We start from the raw sequence: 17689 nt of genomic DNA, 5'->3' as shown, positions 1-17689 counted from the left end.
ATGACGAATAAGGGCGGAATATTACGGGGGTCGGATTGCCCCGCGAACTTGGGGGAAGGTTCATGATCTGGGTTTGACCTTTGCTCTGAGCTTCCTGGTAACCCGGACGTTCCGTAAACTTGGGTCCGGAACAGAAAGTGCTTCTCAGATGCCCTCTCGGATTTCACTTTTTGAGCATTTGGTTTTTGAGCACCCACTTCCTGAAGGAAGTGTCGCCTGAGCTGAATACTGGACTGTTGGGAATTGAGGGTGGGGGGCTAGGTACCTTCTGGAGCTGCCAGCAGCCTGGTTTGGTTAAAAGAGAAGTAATAAATGAGTCCCGGCGGTTGGGAGGGGCCTGTTTACGCAAGGCCTTGTAAATTAGTTTATTTTATCTTAAGGGTAATGAATAGGTTTTGAAGAGTCTTAGCAGAGGTGTGAACAAATATATTTGCGTTTTAGAAAGATCACTGGCTGCAGTGAGGAGAATGAATTGGAGGGCGTGAAGTTAGAGGCAAGAACAATTGGGAAGCTCTTACCCTGGTAAGAGACTACAGCGGCCTGTCCTCTAGAAGTGGGGAGTGCAGATGGGGAAAAATTGATCGGAAACGGGTATGAGGCTGAGGGAGGAATCCAAGGTATTTCCCAGTGTTCTGGCTTGGGCACCTGGGGAATAATGCCATTTTCATTGTTGTTTGGGGTGGGGGAAGAGTGAGCTTTAGGTGCCTGTGGGATATCCATTAGACAATAGAATATTAGATAAGGTGGGTTGGGAGCCAAAAGGAAAGTTTGGGGGACGGGGGGGCGCGCCCTAGCGTGTGAATATAGAAGGTTGTTGAAGCCATGGAAGTGACTAAGGTGGCCTAGAAAGAGGAATTTGAGATGACATAAGGGAAGAGAGAGGAAAAGATGACATTGAGAAGGAAAGGAAAGAAGAAACCAGGAGAGAAGTATCAAGGAAGCTGGTCAGTGTCAAACATAACGGATCAGGTAAGATGTGGACTAAAATGTGTCCATTGGATTTTGCAACAAGTAAGTCGTTTAGTAATTTTGGAGAAAGCTGTTTCAGAGATACAGTGGGGGTAGAAACAACATTGAGGTAAATTGCGTGACTGGAAAGGCACAATGTGTAAAGACAATTTCTTCACGGTGTTGACGGTAGAAAGAGGCTAGCAGTAGGGTATAGCATAAGGGAGAATTACAAAGAAAGAGAAGGAGTTTTAGATATCTGTGGGACAGCCAGATGGAGATGTCCAAATGGCAGTTGAAGGTACAAATCTAACACATGGGAGAAAATTATATTAAATGGAAAAAAAGCAAGTGCAGAAGAATACTTACATATTTACACAAGCGTTAAAAAATTACCTATGAAGAGTGGGCCTGGGAGGGATGAAACTTATGCTTTTTATTTTAGATTCATCTTTACTGTCTGAATTTGTTTTACTGTATACATAACATATATTACTTTTATAGAAAGCTGCTTTTTAAAAACTCCAATGATGTATAGGCCAGAATTTCGGGATCATGAACATTTCAGTGGTAGCTGAACTCATAGATTTGGATAAGCTCCCCAGAGAACAGCAGAGGGCTAAGAAGAGTGCCTTGGTGAATTCTAACATTTAAGGCACAAGTAGGAGAGCCCTTGGAGAATCTTTGAAAAGGAACAACCAGTGAGGAAGAAAAACACTGGATCCTAATTGTCACAGAATCAGAAGGAAGAGAGTGTTTCAAGAGGATGGAAGTTATTAAAAGTGTCAGATGTCCCCAGAAAGGCAGCTAACAAGAAAGGTTAAAAGCTAGCTCCAGACTCAGGTTTCCTGGGAACTTGGCATAAAGGTCAAATCCAGATCTTGAACCATCACCAAATATCACGTGGAATTCAACCCCCATGTTGTTCCATCCTTATATATCATGGTTGCCAGTTCCAGTCTTTCAGTGGGTCTTGAAATCAACACCAGCCAGTTCTGGCACCACTAATATTTCCACAGTCAAGAATGCTTCCTCTCCCATTCTTTACTATGGCCCTTAAGCTGCCAGAAAGAAAAACTTGTGTTGCCAGAAATGGTAAAGTTAAGGAATTGAAAGTAGGAGTAGGGACTTCCCTGGTCGTCCAGTGGTAAAGAATCCACCTCCCAACGCAGGGGACACGGGCTCGATCCCTAGTCGGGGAACTAAGATTCCCACGTGCTGTGGGGCAGCTAAGCTTGCACGCCTCAACTAGAGAGAACCTCATGCTGCAAACTACAGAGCCTGTGCGCCACAACTACAGAGAGAGAAAATGCGCATGCCGCAACTAGAGAGAAGCCCACGCGCACTGCAATGAAAGATCCCGTATGCCGCAACGAAGACCTGACACAGCCAAAAAATATAAAATAATAAAATAAATTAATTAATTAAAAACAAAAAAGAAAGTAGGAGTATAAGTTGGAGTTGAGAAGGTCAAAAACTAGCTAATGATCACATAGATTTTCCTAAAACCACCCAGATAGGAAGAGTTGGCACAGAGAGGTTATTTAATAGGCACTGGAGTTCTCAGTAAGCATGAGGGATAAAGGGTACTAGAGCCAAATGGCATAGGCTTTAAAGAAGGAAGAGTTTTTACAAGAGGATGAGAGCACAATCATCTGAAAGTAGCAGTGGATTGCAAAGAGAAGGATGATACCCTGCCACCCTTTCCTACAGGAGTAGAAGAATGAACAACCTCTACTTTACACAGTTGAAGGGAAGAGATATCCATTAGAAAAAGCCAAAAATGTCTACCCCCGCTTCACCACCACCCCATACTGGAACTCTGTTCTGTTGTAAACAGCCTCCCCTATATTCTCATTTTCTTCACAGATTACTCCCTAACTTTTCCTAGTGGACGAGTCATCAGGACAGAGGTAGCTAGCTGTGATATATGGAAGGGGGATGTGCCCCACCCACATAAGCCCACAAAAGAGGCAGATGCAGGCACTACTTCTTAAAATAGAATCATGTTCTCTCCCTACCCATATCCGGAAGTGGTTTGATACTTAGCAATCTTGACATCATGGTAGTAATTCCTTTCCGTGAGCCCGTCTCCTAAACTTAACCCAACCCCATTTAGAGGATTAGAGAGGAGAGTCCATGCTGAGGACTCCCTTCTCTAATAGTATGGTGTCCTACCTGCTCTTTGCAGCCTCTGGGGAAAAGATAGATTACCTTCTTCACTCAGAATGGAAAGCTAAAGGAAGGACTGGGATTTTTCTTCATTAGGCCTTCAAAGTAATCCCTCTTCCTTTATAGGACTGGAAGGACCTAATCCTTTTCCCTGGGGCCAAACCTTAACTAAATTTTACAAATTCCAGACATTGGGACAGTTGCCTGGCCAGCTGTTCCTAAGTTAGTCCATTCATGACTGCATTTGTAGGAAAGTTTTCTGTTTGGGGGGCCCTGGAAATTCACTCTTAAAACGTGAAGCCTTTGGGAATTCCCTGGCAGTCCAGTGGTTAGAAATCCGTGCTTCCACTGCAGGGGGCACAGGTTTGATCCGTGGTCAGGGAACTAAGATCCCACATGCCACGCTGTGTGGCCAAAACAAAAGACAGACAAACAAAAAACATGAAGCCTTGAGATATAATAGGTGCTGAAGAGATCATAATGCCAATAAAGAGAGCTGAGCAGATTTCCTGGGGTGAAATGGGATAAATACTAACTAAACCAAGGAGACGGGCACTCTCATGCCCAGTACTGAGAAAAAATATTTCAAACACTAAGATTTTTTGTTAGTTGTAGCTAAGCAGCTGTTCCCCTTTGGCTTAAACTGTACATCATCTCTGCAGTTAAAGCAAAAACTTCATCTCTTGCCTGATGTTCTTTTTCCACCCTCTCCTTCAACTAAAAACTCGAGAAAACTCTCAGAAGATTGAGAACCCTATGTAGGATTCTCCTGTTCCTCCGCCTTTCATGTCCCTTCCTTTATATCAGTTCGTGTCTCTTCCTTGGAGCCTCAGCTGAGATAACATCCCTCCAGCTTTCAAAGACGGGCCCCTCCAACTGGACTCTGAATCCCATTCTTTTCTGCTTCTCAATACACTCTCTTCCTTCACTAGAATCATTAAACTGACATCCTTCAGCTACCTTTCACATGCTCCCATTTCCAGTATGTCCTGCACTTAATTCTCAATTCACTCTAATTTTCAGTGGTTAGAAACGCCTTTTTTTTTTTCTGTACTTAGAAAAATCTCTTTGTAACTTCCATTTATTGGTCCTATTTTTTTTCCTCTGGATCAACACATCAGAGCTAAATGTCAGCCCTTCAGATAGCTACTATGTCCCTACTAAATATTTTTTTCCCAGTCAACGGTACTACCAATTCAAATTATAGTAGATCTCTTATCTTTTTTAATCTGAATACTCTTTTGAGGCTGCTTGTCCCAGTCCACGCTGTTCCCCAGCTCTGCCAGAATTAAAATCTTCTTAAACCAGACATCCCCTTAAGGAATTCTATACCCTGTTAGCAACCTATTGTCACAAGTATCCTCTTGACTCTTCCAGGCCCACTCTGATCCCTATGTCCCTGCCTGGGCTTTCCTCTTGAACTTTATCCTAGAATGACTTGATGACCTGACAGTCCTCTGTAGGTCTTGGTTTCCCATTAACTCCAAGCTGCTCTAGCTACTCATTTTCACCCAAGCATCATACTTGCTCCTAATTTCAGTTGTACTTCAAACCTAGCTGTAAGCCCTTAGCTAGAATTCCAGTGTCTGCTGGCTCCTGAATAGAAGAGTAGGGACCACAATCAGTCACTGAATCCTAATGATCTGCTGTCCAAAATTCTCCTTAGCCTGTTCCCTTCATTTGCCAGCTCTGACCCTCACTAATATGACTTTGGGCAAGTTCCTTCTCTGAGCTTTTTTTCTCTTCTGTAAAAAGGGCAAATATAAAATAACATCCATGTCATAGGTCCCTGTTTTAATGATTATATTAAATAATATATGTGCAGTGTCAACACAGGGCCTAGCTCATTGTAAGCAGCGGATAAATGTTACCTAATATTTATATATAACAATTTTCAGCAGGTTTCAGAAATTCAGGAGGTTCTTTGTTAATGCTCTCTGCTGCCCCCATGGGGATGATTTTTCCAAGTCATTGGTTATCCCACAGGTAGGCCATGACAAAAAACAGCCCTGTTTTACCAACCCCACCAGCTAATTAGAGAATTAATTCTCTTTGGTTGGTTGTTCAGTCAAATAAAAATGATTCTATATTCTAGCAAATTCACTATCTTTTTCAAAGAACATATCAGGAAACTTATGTTTTCCTGAAGTCAAGATGTACTGTCTCTATGATGTTCTAGTCTGTTAATCTAGTAACACTGACAAGGAAAGTCATTCAGTCATTTACTTAATAAATATACGTTAGGCATTTACTAATGTCAAGTACTGTGATAGGCATATAGGATAGGATACAGAGTGGTGAACAAAGCAGACATGGTCCATGTCTTCATGGAGTTTACAGTTTACATGGGTAGGCTGACACTAAGGAAAGAAAATAGCAAATATATCATTTTAACTTGAGATAGGTGCTATGAAGGAAAAGAACAGAATGCTGTGACAGAAAAATGAATGATGAGGGAAAGCTCTCTTTGAGGAGGTTGCATGGAAGCTGAGACCCAAAGGACCCAAAGGAGCCAGCCTTCTTGAAGAAAAGGGAGGAATATCCCAGGCTGAGAGGATACCTGCTAAAGGCCCAAAGGCAAGGAAGAGCCGACACCTTGGGAGACTGAATCACATCGCCATGAACCACTGTAGGCATCTGGGGATCGCTGCTTTCTTTTCTATTCATAAAATACTCTTTAATAACTTCTACAGTTTGACTAAGAATCAATAATCTTAGTTTTTTAGTTTCCAGAATTCACCATCTAGAATTTCCCTCTTTGAAAATGTGGACATTTGCTATATTGTGTGTTCCTCAGATGACCTAGACAGAAAACAATTTCACTTACAAATATTTCTCATTTCTAGAAGACCATGTGTCCAGGCCCTGAACTCATTTAAAATGCTAAGAATCCTGTTACCATTTTAGCTAATCATTAATGAACTTATAACTAACAAAAAGACTTTTCCTAACTCATTTTACCTCATTTCTTAATGTTTTCTTCCAAGCTTTAGCTATTTGTAGACATTTTATATAGCTAAAATAATAATGTAGTTATTATTGCAGGTGATAGCTTATTTACATAGATACAATCATGAGAATCAACTTTAAAATTATTACTAGAATTTAGTAAAGTGGTGGTTGGGAGGGGAAGTAACATGCAGAAATAAATATCCCTTATATATAAACAATAAGTTAAAGGTATAATCAAAAAAAGACCCAATAGTGACAAGTCAGATAAAATACCTAGGAATAATTAACAAGAATGGGCAAGATCTGTATGAATGAAAAAAAAATTTTTTTTCCCCGTGCCGCATGGCTTGCAGTATCTTAGTTCCCTGACCAGGGATTGAACCTGTGTCCTTGGCAGTGAAAGCACAGAGCTCTAACCACTAGGCAGCCAGGGAATTCCCAGTATGAATGAAATTTTAAAATGCTACCCACGGGCTTCCCTCGTGGTGCAGTGGTTAAGAATCCGCCTGCCAATGCAGAGGACACGGGTTCGAGCCCTGGCCAGGAAGATCCCACACGCCATGGAGCAACTAAGCCCGTGCGCCACAACTACTGAAACTGTGCTCTAGAGCCCACGAGCCACAACTACTGAAGCCCACGTGCCTAGAGCCCCCGTGCTCCACAACAAAAGAAGCCACCACAATGAGAAGCCCGTGCACTGCAACAAAGAGTAGCACATGCGCAGCAACGAAGACCCAATGCAGCAAAACTAAATAAATAAATGTATAAATAAATTAAATAAAATAAAATGCTACCCACATAAAAGAGAACTTGATCAAACGGAAAATAATATCATGTTCTTGGATAGACCCAAATACGTGAGGAAATTTTGTATTGATAAAGGTGTCACCTTAGATCAGTGGAAGGATTATACATACCCTTTAAAATTACTTCCACATGTATTAATAGCCAATCGTAATTAATATAAAATACTAGAAACTATCTAAAACGTAACGGTACAGGGACTTCGCTGGTGGTGCAATGGTTAAGAATCCGCCTGCCCATGTAGGGGACATGGGTCCAAGCCCTGGTCCGGGAAGATCCCAAATGCCATGGAGCAACAAAGCCCGTGTGCCACAACTACTGAAGCTCGCGCACCTAGAGCACGTGCTCCACAAGAGAAGCCACCACAATGAGAAGCCCGCACACCACAATGAAGAGCAGCCCCCGCTCGCCGCAACTAGAGAAAGTCCACATGCAGCAACGAAGACCCAATGCAACCAAAAATTAATTTTAAAAATTTTATTAAAAAAATAAATAAAACATAATGGTTCAAAAAGGTTGAAAGTAAAAGAATTGGAAAAGATATACTGTGCAAATATAAACCCAAAGGAAATTATATAATAACAGATACAGTAGACTTGAAAGAAAAAGCATTACTAGAAATAAACAAGGAAACTTCATATCAACAAGTCCAATTTACCAGGAAGTTTTAAATTTGTATGCACTTAACTTCATATTATATAGAGCAACAGAGCTACAAGGAAAAAAATAGACAAATTCACTATCATAATAGGAGATTTAATATACTGCTGTCATCCACTGATAGAGGATACCTCTTTCAGAACCAGTAGACACCCCCCAAAAAAATTAGTAAGGATATAAAAAATAACGTGAGCAGCAAATTTGATTCAACAAGCAGATATATAGTCACTGTACTCCAAAACTTTAAATAACAAATTATTTTCAAGCACACTTGAAACATTTTTAAAACTGACCATAGTGTGCTATAAGGCAAATTTTAACAAATTTCGAAGTATTAAAATTATACAAAGTGTGTTTCTTGATTTGTAGTTAAGCTACAAATCAGTAACAAAAAAGTAACTAGCAGTTATGAAATACACTACTTCTAAGTAACCCCCCAAAAAATCACAATTGGAGTTAGAAAATAATTTGAACTGAATGAGAATAAAAATACTACATACCAAAACTTAGATGTAACTAAAGCTGTGCTTACAGGAAAATGTATAGTCTTAAGTGCACATATTAGGAAAAAAGAAAAGCTGAAAGTTCATAAGCTTTGCATCCATTTCAAGAACCTATATAACACAAAGCAACTATACTCCAGTAAAAATTAATTTAAAAAAAAGAACCTATATAACAGTAAATTAAACCCAAAGAAAGCAGAAGAAAGAAAATGTGCACATAGAGATGTCTGGAATGATGTATACTTAAAATGATAGAAGTTTTTTTCTCTTGGGGTAGGATTTTGAATTTTATTTTTCCATATTGTTTAAATAAGCTGGAACAAACAAAGCCATTTTCATTTTAAGAGAAAAAGTACTAGAGGAAAACATGGGATAATTTTTTTTAAATAATATAAACTGTTGTGGTGACTCAACACCAGAAGTTATAAGCAAAAAAGACTGGTAGACTTGACCTCATGTATGAAAATTTTCCACGTGGTTAAAAATACTTTGAACAAAAGCAAAGACAGATGACTAACTGGGAAAAATATTTACAACTCATCACAAACGGCTAACCTCTTTAATATGTATATTTTTTAAACTCATACAAATCAGTAAGAAAAAATGAATGACAATTAAAAAGGAGCAAAGGATATAAGAATTTACAGAAAAGGAAATACAAATGGATCCTAAACATATGAAAAGGTATTCAGCCTTACTCATAATAAGAGAAATGGACATTAAAATTGTCTTGAGATTCCATTTCAATCATGAAATTGGCAAAAACAACTCTGATTTTTTGAGGGGGAGCGGTGGGGAAACTTGTCATTTTATATATTGCTAATAGTAATACAAATTGGTTTAATCTTTCTAGAGGCAAATTGGCAATATTTAACAAAATTTAAAATACACAAATCTTTTGAGGCAACAGTTCCATATCTAAGTATTTATTACATATGTACAAAATGATGAGTAGGCAAGGCTATTAACTGCAGCACTGTTCGTAATAGCAAAAGACAACCTAAATAAACATCCTGAGGGTCTTGTTGAATAAATTATGGTAGATCCATACAATGGGATGCATCTACAAAAGAAGAAAGAGGGGGAGGGGGGAAGAATGAGGTAGTTTTGTATGTATTAATATAGAACAGCCTCCAAGATATATTATTCAGTGAAAAAAGCAATGTGCAGAAATGTGAATAGTATGCGATGATTTTTATAAATCATCTGAATGTGTATGTGTGTACATATTGGTAAGTGCATAGAGTATATCTGGAAGGATATACAAAAAACTAGTTGGAGGGGAGAGGCCCCTGGGGAAGGGAACTAGCCAAGGAATGAGATAAGAGGGAGACAACGTTTCACTCTATATCCTTTTGTATCTTTTGAATTTTGAGCAGGTGTATGTATTACCTATTCAAAAGTAAATATTTTAAAACCACATCTATGTACAATTTTGTGTTCTGATTTTACACTTATTTTATAAATATTCCTCTATAGCATATTCCATATAGTTAATATAACATTAACAGTTTCTAGGAGCTTTCTTCCCTCTTCTGTTATAAATAATGATCTAGATATTTTGTGTCATTAATATAATACTATATTCCCTCATGCCTTCCTGCCTTACACATGTTCTTCTTTCTGCTTAGAATGCCATACTTACCCTGCTCTCTCCTTGCCCGCACATTCAATGTGCTCATCCTAACAGTTCCAGTTCAAATACTAACAGCCTTACCTGATTCTCAGGAATACTTACTCAGACAGTACTTTGTATACCTCCAGAATAGAGATTTTTTATTTTATGGTAATTGACTGCTTATTAGTTTTTCCTCCCCAAAGAATACGTCTTTTCATCTTTGTTAACCAAATCCTCTGACACTCCCAACCCTTGCCAAGATCTTACTAGCTAGTAGGTTGCAGTTAAAGTCCATAGTTGCAAAATCTCTAGGGATGATACCAACACCTCAGAGGGTCCTGTGCACACATCAGCCCATTCCAGGGAGGGGGTTTGTTATCTCATTTATGTTCCTGCAGCTCCACTGTTTGTTCCTGCAGTCTCTCTTTGTGTTTTCAGAAACACTGGTTCATTACTGATAGCTGTCTTCCCTTTTAGGGCCGTGAATAGCCCCTGCCACCACCTCCATCCCCTCAGATCACTGGTGCTAATTTCACATTGGCCTGGAAATGATAGAAAGCTGGTTAAGGATGTGATTTCTAGAGCCAGACTGTGCTTGGGCTTGAATTCCAATTCTACCATTTAGTGTCTGTGTGATATAGGGCTTTCTTTCATTGAACCTGACTGTTCCTCAGTTTCCTCAAATGTAAATGAGGCTAATGAAAGTAATTATCTTAAGGTTGTTGCCAGAATTAAAGGATCTAATTTTTAAAAACGTTTAGGACAGTGCCTAGCACACAGTAAGCATTGTATAAATGTTAGTTTTTATCATTCACTTTACCAAGTTCTCTAAGTGTGAAACTAATTCCCCACGTCATAACAGAGATCAGGTTACAGTTTACAAAAATTCTTTGCTGAAGTCTCCAGAATAATTAAAGGCAATAACAAAGGAGAAAATTTTACAAAAGTGGCCACTCATCTACACTGATCCTCTATAGCAGCAGTCCCCAAACTTTTTGGCACCAGGGACCGGTTTCATGGAAGACGATTTTTCTACGGACCGGTGGGGGGTGGGGTGGGGAGGGGTTCAGGCGGTAGTGCGAGCGACGGGGAGCGGCAGATGAAGCTTTGCTCACTCGCTGCTCATCTCCTGCTGTGCGGCCCGGTTCCTAACAGGCTGCGGACCGGTACCGGTCCACGGCCCCAGGGGCTTGGGGACCCCTGCTCTATAGGGTGGCTCCCTCCCTGTAGGAGAACCAGTATTTCCCTCACCATTCCGAGTAATATTCCAGAATATCAGAGTCCAGACTAACCCCTTAAAGACCAGAAGGAGGAAAATTTTTAATTCATTTCCTAATCCAAGGTTTATTTCCCTAATACAATATTTATTTCTCCTTTTGTCCCAGGAGCTACCTTTCTCCATGATGACTGACAATGGGATTTTCAACTACTTTCAGAGGCTCCCTCATGTACTCAACAGTACTATCCCATCAAAACCATGGTCTGACGTTAGTGTGTTTCCCAGAATTGAGTTTTCCAATCAATTCTGTCAGGTTCCTTTTTATAGCTGTTTTAGGACAATTTCCATGAGGGCAAGGACTCTGCCTGCCTTGTGCACTACTGTATTTCCAATGCCTGAATGTAGTAAGAACTCCATAAACACATGAATTGTGTATGAATGAGCCCTTCCTTTGAAAAAAGATGAAGCTCAGGCCTACACGCTCTTCTTTCAGTCTTCTCAACCTTAGCTTCTGATCTCTTGTGAGAATTACTTAAAGCAAGAATCAAAAAAAAAAAAAAAAAAAAGAATCAGCTAAATTGATAATTTAAAAAGAAACTTCTCTAAAGAAGTTTCTCTCTCCAGAGATGCAACTATGCTTACAATAGAGACAGCTGTCATGCATTATCAACTCTGCTTTACAAAGCGGTCTAATAAGGTGATTTTCAAAAAAAAAAGGTAAGATGCAGATTTAAGGTGACAGCTTGTCTGATGCTTACCTAACTCATCAAGATATTCCTTTATTTTAAAAATATTGATTGAGCACTTACTTTGTGCCAGGCATTACAGTATTATTGTATGAACAAGACTGACACACAGTCTCTACTGTGAGCTTACAGTCTTTCAAGACAATTAAACAATAAAGTGTGATGTGTTGTTACCATAGGGGAAGTATTCTAAGGCTAGAGGTCTTCTGCCTGCACTTGAACAAGAGCAGCTCTGCACTGATCATTTTTATATTTTGAGATTCCAAGTGAGATTTTTTGTTGTTGTTGTTAACCTGGCTCCAGTATTACAAAAAGTTTGAAAATTACTGCCATATATATATATGTATATATATACACATACATATATATATATATTTATTTTTACTTATTTATTTGTGACTGCATTGGGTCTTTGTTGCTGTGCGCAGGCTTTCTCTAGTTGCGGCGAGCAGGGCCTACTCTTCATTGCAGTGCGTGGGCATCTCATTGCAGTGGCTTCCCTTGTTGCGGAGCACGGGCTCTAGGCACAAAGGCTTCAGTAGTTGTGGCATGCAGGCTCAGTAGTTGTGGCCCACGGGCTCTAGAGCACAGGCTCAGTAGTTGTGGCGCATGGGCTCAATAGTTGTGGCTCACGGGCTTAGTTGCTCCGCGGCGTGTGGGATCTTCCCGGACCAGGGCTTGAACCCGTGTCCCCTGCGTTGGCAGGCGGATTCTTAGCCACCAGCGAAGCCCTGCCATATATTTAATGTGAATTTCATTCTGAAAATCTATTATGTGAATGAATGAAGAGACACTGCATATATAGTTAAAATCACCCTATAAGCATTACTATCCTCCTTTTATAGGGGAGAAAATGCAGTTCACAGAGTAACTCTCCAAAGTCTTTCCCCCCCCCGCAGTTTTACTGAGGAATAGTTGACAAATATAATTGTATAAAGTGATGGTTTGATATACATATAAATCATATACATGCGATAGTTTTATATATATATATATATATATATATATATAGGAATGATTACCAAGATCAATATCCACATCCATCACTTCACATAGTTTACACATGTGTGGTTAAGAATGCTTAAGATCTACTCTCAGCAACTTTCAAACATACGATACCATTTTATTAATTATAGTCACCATGCTGTACATTAAATCCTCAGAATTTATTCTTTTTATAACTGAGAGTTCGTATCCTTTGACCTACGTTTCCCCATTTCTCTCTCCCCCGTCTCTAAAGTCTTATGACAATTAAATTGCAAGCCTCATTCCGAATCTCTGCACTCTACCACACCACAGAGCCTACACCCTAAATGGAATAAATCTTTATTTCTCTAGGAGAAAGAACTCTAATGAGATATTACAAGCTTTGCCTTACCCTTATCCAATATCCAATATTTCAAAGAAAGAAATATATAGCATGCAAATAAAAGACAAAAACCACATCATCATCTCAGTGAATAAAGAAAAAGCGTTTGGGAAAAAAATCCATATCCATTCATGATAAAAACCTTCAACACTAGGAAGAGAAGGGAACTTCCTTAACTTGATAAAGGGCATCCACGAAAAGCCTACAGGTAACATCATACTTAAGGAAGAGACAATGCTTTCCCCTCTAAAATCAGAACAAGACAAGGTTGTCTCATCTCAACACTGTACTGGAGTTTTCAGCCATTAGAAATTAAAGTTGTAGACAGACTATAGAATTTGATGATTAATGGGATTTGATCCAAAATTACTGCCATGGGTTGGAACGATTAACACTGCAACAGATATGTAAGTTAAGGCCAAAAATAATGTGCTTAGGTTTAAAAATCAACTGGAAGATACAAATTTCTCAAAAGGATTACTGGGTACCTACTGTGTGCCATGCACTAGAGATAAGAGACATGATTCCTTCCTAGATGAGTTCATTCCAGACCCAAATGCCTAAGCTACACTAAGGCAAGTCTTCCCGTGACCTCTAAACTCCTTTGGCATTTATTAAGAATTTTCTAATTCAATTGTGTTAACGGTTCAGGGCTGAGACTGTATATACTTTGATTCTCCACGGTTCCCAACAATTCTCAGGAGTTTACTACCCTCCTAATGGATCACTGCATTGGCCCCCCGCTATCTCAGCTGAACTACAATAAGTTAAAGAAGTTTATTCGAAGCCGAAACATGTGAATCGCGCGTTTTAGGATGACAGCGTCCGGAACAGCGCCTAGAACTGCCTGAAATTGTAACAACTCTTCAAGTGTCCGGAAGCGTTTTCTGAGATTACGTCTCTGAGCATGAGCGGAAGTCACCCTTTGAGCAATCTGCGGTTTAATTATATTCAGGACAGAGACATCCGTTTCCATTCTTTTCTTCTCGTTGCACCCATAAGCAAGTGATCAGGTGACAAATTTCTCTTCATTACTATAAAATAAAGATCGTATTCAAAGAAGTTTCAAGGCAGCCCAACTCCCCATCGTCCAGTAGTAAAGATGGAGGCGCCCTGAATGTAAACTGCAGGTAATACCACTTCCGTGTTTCTCTTGCGCCCTGGTCCAAGATGGCGGATGAGGCCACCCGGCGTGTCGTGTCTGAGATCCCGGTGCTGAAGACCAATGCCGGACCTCGAGATCGGGAGTTGTGGGTGCAGAGACTCAAGGAGGAATATCAGTCTCTTATCCGGGTCAGTTGTGCTTCTACTGCCAACCGCGTCGCAAAAGGGTTGCGGGTAATCTGGTGTCCTTAGGAATATGCTCCGTGTGGAAGCCGCTTCCGGTTTTAAAGTTTAACTTTACGAATTCATAGATATTGGACGACTGCGGGGCTGGGGGACTTAGGGAAGCGCGGTGGGGAGGAGGTGCCTCCCAAGAGACTCAGGTTAGGAGCCACGGTGGCGCCAGACTTTCTGACTGAAAGCAGCAGTTATTTGGGGGATATGCCGCCTCGGAGAATGACGTGTCCTCCTGGCCCCAGGTGATTGCTCTCCTGGATGTAGGGGAGGTGGTCAAAAGGAATTCCTGGAGCCCTAAGTCCCGGTCCGCGTCTCTCCGCTCCCTCTTTCACTTGTCCTGAGGGAGGAATCCACGTTAGAGCTAAAAATTCAGGTAGATATTAGTTGCAGAGAGACAAGGAGCTGAGCTCAGGGTTAGGAACGAGCCATCTTCTGAGCTAATCTCCCTTCTGTGGAAGGAGAAGAAAATTTGACTTTCTTGCGGTGGTCTCTGTTTCAAAGGCTAGCAGCTTTCCTGATGCATGTATTCATTCACTAAAAAACATTTATTGTACACCAAGTACCTAGGAAGGGCATCCAAAGCCGAATAAAATTGAGCCTACGGAGGTGGACAGAAACATATCATGATAATACATTATGTGGAGAAACAGGGAGAAGGAGTCTGAGAAATTGCTAAGATGTTTTGAAGCAGGAGGTGAGATACCGAAATCCAGCTTGGGTCTGGTCAGGGAAGGTTTCCTAGAAGAGGCAATGCTTGAGCTGAGGCTTAAAGGGTGAACATAAGTTGGCCTGATAAAACATGAAGGTAAGAGAAGAACATTCAAGGCAAAAGGGACAGCATGAGCAGTCATAGAAGCTAGAAACACCATGACATATATGAAGAAACACAAGTAGATCAGAGTTGTTAGAGCATCAAAGTGTGGCAGGGAGTGGTAGATAAGGCTTGACAAATAGATTTGAGCACTTGAATTTTATCTTGGAGGCATTGGGATACCTTTAAATGATGTTAAGCGGAGGAGTAACACGATGAGATTTGGGTTTAGATCAGTCACTGGCAGTAGAGAGGAAAATAGAATTGACAGGGATAAGATTGAAGTTAGGAGGCTGTCATTAATCTAGGCAAAAGAAAGATGATGATCTCTAAACTTGGGAGTTATGGTGAAGATAGAGAGGAGAGGTAGATTTAAAGAATATTCAGAAGGTAAAATCAGCAGGACGTTGTAAAAGATTGGTTTGTAGAGTAAAGGAGAAGGAGGGTCAAGGATGATTCCCAGGTCTTTGGCTTGGGTGACTGAATGCTAATACTGCCAACTGAGGTTGGTGCAGTGGAGAAACAAGTCTGAAAGACTAGAGGGAAACGGACTGCCAAGTTTGAGGTACCTGTGGAATGAAGGTAGAAATTTCAATACACAGTTGGATAATGGAGTTGAAGCTTTGAGAAAAGCTCTAGATTAAAGATAAAGATTTAAAAGTCATCAGCATATGGGTGCTTAAGAGAGGAAGTAATCACACACTTTTCTTTTGAGGGAAGAGGGACTGCCCTTGACCTCAACACTCCCCTCAAAGACCTCATTCTCTACTTTTAGTACGTGGAGAACAACAAGAATGCAGACAATGATTGGTTCCGACTGGAGTCCAACAAGGAAGGGACTCGGTAGGCAGACCCTCTTGGGAGGTGTGAGGGTGGGGATGCCACATAGCTTGAGCATTTTGGTGTCCCAGAGCCCACTGCTAGGCCTTTCCTGCCCCTTTCTGGTCTCCACTCCCACAACTCCAGAGTTCCCCAATTCCCAACCCACGAGTCTCCCAGGCTGGTGACCTAAGCCAAGAAGATGTCATCTGAGTATTAGAAGAATGGGAAAATTGCACTGAGGTTTGGTCTGTGTTACAGGTGGTTTGGAAAATGCTGGTACATCCATGACCTCCTCAAATATGAGTTTGACATCGAGTTTGACGTGAGTATGATGGAGTGGGAATTATGGAGGTTAGTAGAACAGGAGGGATTAGGTGATTGTTAACAAGCTAACCAGGAGGGACCAAAGATAACTTTTTAAATGGGAGGGAAAAGCTGAGGTTTGAAACAAGCATAGGTTATAGTTATTCATCTCCATGTCCAGAATCCTGGTGTGTGACTGCTGCTTGATGAGTTTATAGAACATTTCAGTTCAACCAAGAAATGTGTATATCTGATTAGATTAGTTCCTTTCTATTCTGATTCTGTTTTATTAAAGCTTTATAATTCTTCCAGATTCCTATCACATATCCCACTACTGCTCCAGAAATCGCAGTCCCTGAACTGGATGGAAAAACAGCAAAGATGTACAGGTAGGACTGAATAGGAGATGGGAAAAGGTCAAAGAAGGCCTTGGGGAAGAACTCTCTGAGGCAGGAGTTTTCCCAGAGTCTGCAGGCCTAGAGAGACTCCAGGTCTCCCTCTGCCAAGCCTGGGCAAAGCACTTAGCTGACCTTGTTCTCAATTCCGATCACCAGTAGTCTTCCTGTGCTCTCAAGAGCCTGCTGTGCTTTATGGTATACCTTGCATGTCAACACCTTCTGATCATCTTGTCCCTCTCATAGGGGTGGCAAAATATGCCTGACTGATCACTTTAAGCCTTTGTGGGCCAGGAATGTGCCTAAGTTTGGACTAGCTCATCTCATGGCTCTGGGGGTAAGTTTGGAGTATTTGGTATATAAGGGGAGAAGGGGTTAGGTCCTGAGTGGTATAAGAAAAGTAACTGAGAGTAAACAAGGAATAACAGTGTTTTCCTTTGGGCGTGTTCTCCTAGAATATCTCTAGGAAGGAGCTTCTGATGGCATAAGAGGCATTGATTGGGTGGTAGTAATCTCACAGGGTCTCCCTTGTATTGCAGCTGGGTCCGTGGCTGGCAGTGGAAATCCCCGATCTGATTCAGAAGGGAGCGATTCAGCATAAAGAGAAATGCAGCCAATGAAGGATCAATCCACTGAGGCAGGACAGAGGGACCTTCCATAGGCTACGTTCCTGTTTTCCTGTGCATCATTCTTTTTACTCATCTAACCACTTCCCCCCACACCCCTTCACCCGTAATTGTTACTAAGTATCAACAGTTGCAGCAGACACTGCTGAAAAAAACAACGGTATTGCTGCTGAATTTCTAAGTTGGGCTACACAGGAAGAAGAAAGACTAGGGCCTTGAAAAACCAAAAGGCAATTTATATCCCTTGTCCAGGTGGAGCAGTGTGAGGTCCTGGAGGGATAGGGGGTGACTGAAAGTGGGTACATAGTCTTTTTGGTTTCTGGAGATAACTGATCAATAAAAGCTGCTTCCTCCTGTGGCTTGTGGTTCTCATTGGTGGCTGTTAATAGAGGGTGAGCAG

The 17689-nt window shown here is 40.9% G+C and overlaps 1 protein-coding gene across 3 annotated transcripts; it reads left to right on the top strand.

The window, feature by feature from the left end:
- The first annotated feature begins 216 nt into the window (after positions 1 to 216).
- UFC1 (ubiquitin-fold modifier conjugating enzyme 1) lies at positions 217 to 17647 on the top strand. 3 transcript variants are annotated; one of them, XM_029227819.1, is made up of 8 exons: positions 217 to 305; positions 442 to 969; positions 14162 to 14284; positions 15919 to 15986; positions 16224 to 16287; positions 16581 to 16657; positions 16910 to 17000; positions 17203 to 17641. In XM_029227819.1, exons 2-8 carry the CDS (start codon positions 889 to 891, stop codon positions 17281 to 17283), a joined length of 585 nt encoding a protein of 194 aa, XP_029083652.1. In that variant the 5' UTR covers positions 217 to 305; positions 442 to 888; the 3' UTR covers positions 17284 to 17641. The 3 variants fall into 3 exon arrangements, with proteins under 3 accessions (XP_029083652.1, XP_029083654.1, XP_029083653.1); XM_029227821.1 differs by lacking the exon at positions 217 to 305 and adding an exon at positions 13643 to 14004 and having other exon boundaries at positions 892 to 969; XM_029227820.1 differs by lacking the exon at positions 217 to 305 and having other exon boundaries at positions 892 to 969; positions 13643 to 14284; positions 17203 to 17647.
- The last annotated feature ends 42 nt before the right edge of the window (positions 17648 to 17689 follow it).

This window comes from Monodon monoceros, unplaced genomic scaffold (assembly GCF_005190385.1).
Source record: "Monodon monoceros isolate NGI ecotype Baffin Bay Population unplaced genomic scaffold, NGI_Narwhal_1 Super_Scaffold_18, whole genome shotgun sequence".
NCBI classification, from domain to species: Eukaryota; Metazoa; Chordata; class Mammalia; order Artiodactyla; family Monodontidae; genus Monodon; species Monodon monoceros.
Note: the sequence above shows the minus strand (reverse complement) of the source record. Positions and strands in the feature narration are given on the sequence as shown.